The 5,174-nt window shown below is 36.4% G+C and overlaps 1 protein-coding gene across 2 annotated transcripts in view; it reads left to right on the top strand.

Moving 5' to 3' along the window:
* Positions 1–3,338, top strand: part of Naa15 (N(alpha)-acetyltransferase 15, NatA auxiliary subunit) — a 106,193-nt gene extending 102,855 nt beyond the window's left edge. For both annotated transcript variants that reach the window (XM_004643630.3, XM_004643631.3), the window contains exon 20: positions 563–3,338. In XM_004643630.3, coding sequence (XP_004643687.1) covers positions 563–763 — 201 coding nt within the window. In that variant the 3' untranslated portion in view covers positions 764–3,338. The remainder of the gene's footprint in view (positions 1–562) is intronic.
* The last annotated feature ends 1,836 nt before the right edge of the window (positions 3,339–5,174 follow it).

Here is a 5,174-nt window from a genome sequence, read left to right as displayed (position 1 = left end):
TCAGCCCACCAGGGGGCGGGGCTGGCTGGCATGTGGTGCTGGGAGATTGAACCGTGGTCCCTGTGCTTTGCTAAGCTCGTTCTAAGTAGGTGCTTTAGACCACTGAGCCATCTCACCAGCCCCTGAATCACTGATTTTTATAAACTTTTTTTGATGGTTCTATTGTTTGAACCCAGGAATAAGCAAGCAACCTGCCACTGAGTGCAGCCTCAGCCCCTTTTTCTTTTGCATGTAATCACTGTGTCTGGGACATCTTTCTTCTTGGTTGTTAGATAATCCTTGAGATACTCCAAATTTTATTACAAAGCTGAACAACTTTTTCATTTTTCTGGATGACATTAAGCCTCCAAAACTTAGTACATGTGATAATTGGCAACATAAAAAGACGTTTATATATAAGATTAGACTGGGCTGAGGTACAGTTTCTCCCCAGGGAGCAGGAGGAAATGTTTTGATTTTCCTAAATATGTCCATTTCTTTCTTAAACTGGAAATCTGTCAGTGTTGAAATTCACAGTAAACCCTTTTGGCAAGTTATAACATGCTTTTTTTTCTTTCTTCAGACTTGTATGGAGGTATTAGAAGCCTTGTGTGATGGTAGCCTAGGAGACTGTAAAGAATCTGCTGAAGCTTATAGAGCAAATTGTCATAAGCTTTTCCCTTATGCTTTGGCTTTCATGCCTCCTGGATATGAAGAGGATATGAAGATCACAGTTAATGGAGATAGTTCTGCAGAAACTGAAGAACTGGCCAATGAAATCTGAACATCATTAAACAAGCAAATGGAATGACTTTGGACCATATCTAGTGTATAATATTTTTGTCACGCACCTGCTGCATTGCTCTAACTTACACAGAATGAGAGGAGTAAATGTTCTTGCCTTCAAATAGTGTTTTACGTTTTTTATCCTGCTGAAAAAGTATATATAAAATATCTAACATTACAGGATATAGGTTCAGTTTCTTAAAAAATTAAAAGCTGCTAAAATTGAGGGGTTTAAAAAAAGATACCTTGTCCTATTCCTACCTACCCACCCAAGTTTTTAAACTAATTTATATACAATCTGGAGGCTGTTACAGCTAACAAAGCAGGTGTGTGGCAGAAATATTACCTTAAATCTGTCTTGTGAGATTTTACTATATCTCAGACAGCATATATGCTGTTTTAGCACTGGATTCTTTCACTGAGCACAAAGAGTTGTTGGGGCTTTAGCATCTGACTGATTTTGTTATGGGGTTGATTCTGACCATAGGAAGTATGCAATGTGAATCACTATTTACAGAGACATCTACAACAGATGCTTGATGTTGTAGAAACTGGGACATACAGATACCAAGCAGGATTATTAAGAAACCTAGAAGGTGTTCAGTATGCTTGTTGTGTTTCCAAAATTCACTGTACATGATTAGTTTGGTGTTCTTGTACCACAGTTTTTAACTGAAGGAACCAGTTAGAACAATCTCAATTTTAACTAAAACTTGAAGAACTAAAATAACAATGCAAACCTTTCAGCATTGTTTTGGCCAAACTTGTTAAAACTGTAATGCAAGAACCAAATGCACTGTGATGTGGCACCAACTAATTAGCAAGCATGAATTTTTCATCCAAGAGTGGAAATAAAGGAAAATCCACCATGGCTTGAATTTACAGAGCAGAACTCCTGACTACCATTCTATGACTGATCAAGAGACTAATAGTTTAAAACCTCAGCAGGCCTTGTTCATGATATGCAGAAAAAAAAGTGCTGCAGTTTAGATACCTCTGGAATTTTTCCACAGTGTCACAGGTTTGTAATACTTGAAGCCCTACATTTCTAAGAATATATTTCTTGCTCAGTTGTTTCAGGCAAGCCCAAGACTTTGTAATTTTTAAAGGGCCCAAGATTTTTTTTCCAATAACAGACCAGCTTCTTTTTCCTGCAGTTACAGATGTAATTTCTTTTTCCTTTTTTTTTTTTTTTTTTTTTTTTTGTTGTCAAACATAAGGTACCAAATATGATGCAATAAATTGTTTTGAAAAACAGTTGTGTGAATATTTCCACTAATCTGTGTTGGGCTTCTGTGAAAATACACAGGTGGAAACAGAGGTGCAAGCTAGAGGCAAAGTAACATACTATGAGGCTAATACGGAGGGGAGTTCTTCGGAGTGCGTCACCTGCTGGTGTCAGTGAAGTTCTGTGATGAAGTAGAGTGCTGCTCCTGCGTTAAGATTTCATTGAGGCCTACAGTGGTGGCAGGTACTATGAACGTAATTCATAAAACTGAAAGGAAAACTAGAAAACTAATTTGATTGGGAAAATGAGCCTTAAATCTGTCAAACCTGTACACTGAGAACTAGCCTCAGGCTCAATATTCTCATTGCATTTGCAAGATCTCAGCAAATAAGATTAAGTAAAATGCATCAATTGTATATATAATTGAACTTTTTGTAGTCCTTTTAGTTTATAGAGTATGTACTCTAAAGGGAATTTTCAGAAGTCCCAGTCATTTTATTGATTCTTTCATAGTACATGACCTGCATTCCACATCCCAGTCTAACACTTTAGTGATATACAGAGAAGTACAAACTGAACTCCAGTGCTTTGTTTTATTTTATTAACTGGCCCTGTCTCAGGAACATCTTCACAGATGGCAAAAAAAAAAAAAAAAAAAAGGTAAAAGAAAACCTTTGTTTTTTTACTTCTCCTATGAGTGGCAACTGAAGTTCTTATTGTTGAGAAAGAACACTAGTGCTACCTCTGCCACTAATGAGGTGTTTGGAGGAGGCACCAGCCATATAATGGGGTGTATGTGTGAATTTTGTTCAAACGCTACTGTATATTGAAATGAAATTCATCTATCTGTCTTGACTGTTCAAATGATGTAGATTGTCTTAGAATGAATATTCAGAAATAACTCTAAATGCAGATGCCACCCTTGAGGAGCTAAATTCCTAACATGTATATTGTATTCCAACCCGATTTTACTGGAACTATTGAATAAATCTTTTATTTTCTTTCAGGTTTACTTGATAGTGGATACATTGTCTGGTGTCAGAGGACCTTGACTGGGTTCATTTTATGTCCAGACATCACCCCTAAAGCATTGTACTGTACCATCTTGCTCTTAGTAGTATCAACTGGATCATCTCACATTTGCTTCATTCATTCTATTAATTTCAAATGATACTGTGGGGAAAAAACAGGGTTAGAAAAAAATAAGTGGGGGGAATGCAGTGATGTAATTGAAACAAGTGCCTTATGTTTATTGCTAAGAACTGGTGTTATCAACCCTTCTTATTAGAAAGGGTCCCTTGACCTGTATTAACATAGGAAAGTAAAGTTCTTTTTGTTTTTCTTTATATTCATTATTCTTGTCATTTCTCATTGAAAACCTAAATCTGACTAGGTGAGTTTACGCAGCTTTAATTAGATAGCAAATCATACGTTTTCACCATTTTTCTGTAACTATTTATTATGCACAATAATAAAGTGTGATCTATAATGGCATGAGAAAGTAGTGCCGATGTTAGTGAAAAGCTTTTCTGTGGGCTGTATCAAGCCCTCACTTTTCACCGTGGTGTTTGTCCTTGATATATTGCTATTATAGCTGTGAAATGGAAGCTGTGACTATAAGAAGAGATCAGAAAAGCACAGTCCAAATTCAGGTAGGTTCTGATAAATTCAGGGAAATCTCTTCTGTACAGTGTCTAGAAATATTTCAATTACCATATGTAGCATTTGTTTGGGGAAAGCTAAAAAAATGAAGTATTGGACAAGACTAGTACACATTTGTCTCACTGCTAGCCTTGAATTTTGAAGCCAGTCAGAATTCAAGGTAAGATGGTATTTCCCATGGAAGGCAGTCTTCCAGTTCTAGTTCATGCCCTGCTTTTTTTTTTGTTTAAGTGAAAGACTTCTTGATACCATTCTGGTGTCATCTAAACTTCATTGACCCTGATAAGATAAAATGATGTCCCATGAAATGGCTATATTGTACCACCGGGGAGCAGAAACGTTACATTTTCTTTGAATTTCATGGTTGAAAAATCTTCACCTGAAGCAATAAAACACTTTTCAAAAAGGTAATTATTGAATTGCATTTTTAACCTTTGAGTATGCAACTTACAAGGTGGGTATTGAAGTGAAAGTATACAGGAAGCTTTAGAGAAAGTGGTGCAGGAGACTCAGACACTGTGCGGTTCTGCAGTGAAACACTGAAGCAGAACTGCTGTTAAGGCGTGCTCACCAGTGTGATCAACGGACGAAGGAAAGGGTCTCAGTTTCTAGCCCATCAGTCTATCTAGTTGTCTTTGAAGTACTGTAATTTTGGAACTACAGACATAAATGGGGGGGGGGGTACTTGTGTGACTTAGAAATTCTGCTAGTGGGCCGGGGAGATGGCTCAGTGGAATAAGTGCTTCCCTGGCAAGCACAAGGGCCTGAGTCCAATCCCCGGTTCCACCCCCCCCAAAAAAAAAAAAAAAAAAAAAAAAATTCTACTAGTTGTCCAATTATAGACAAGCTTGAAAATTTAATCTTCAGTGCTCTTTATAGAATTTCTATGCCAAAAACAGTATAGACTTTGTTTCAAGGTTGCCTGTACCAAAGCTGATACTTGGCAATCTAATAAAACCATACTGTAGTCCTGTTAACATTTTAAGAATCAGGCCTTTGTCCCAACTTAAGGATCTGCATTACTTCATACAAGTGCATAATTCTTTCTAACAAAGGAAAAAATATATGTGTGTGTGCATTCTGAAAATTCTGTGGTACAAAGATTTCTGCTGTTTTTAACATTAACTCAAGTATAAATTTATCTTTTCATTTTGAAATGATAGAAAGTGAAGAGATTTTTTAGAGTATGTTCTGGATTCCATGGCTTTTAGCTAATAAAAGGTTTATCTTGTGAGCTTAGTTACTTAATGTGTTGTCTGACAAGCCTCACATTCTACAGTATCTCTTGATCTACCTTGGTTTTCTAACTTGGGCTTTTATAAATTTTCCATTTATTTATTACTTTTCTCTGCAAGTTTATTAAAGCTGTGTATGCTTAATGCCTAACCTCAAACGAATGAAATATTCTTCCAGCATTCTTTATTAGTAAACTATTAAGTTAGCTACCACCTTGCATCTTTATGAACTACTTAATGCCTTCAAGTAGACAACTGCTGCTCGATTATCTTTTTTTTTTTTT

Source organism: Octodon degus, unplaced genomic scaffold, assembly GCF_000260255.1.
Source record: "Octodon degus isolate 3935 unplaced genomic scaffold, OctDeg1.0 scaffold00180, whole genome shotgun sequence".
Classification (NCBI taxonomy): Eukaryota; Metazoa; Chordata; class Mammalia; order Rodentia; family Octodontidae; genus Octodon; species Octodon degus.
Note: the sequence above shows the minus strand (reverse complement) of the source record. Positions and strands in the feature narration are given on the sequence as shown.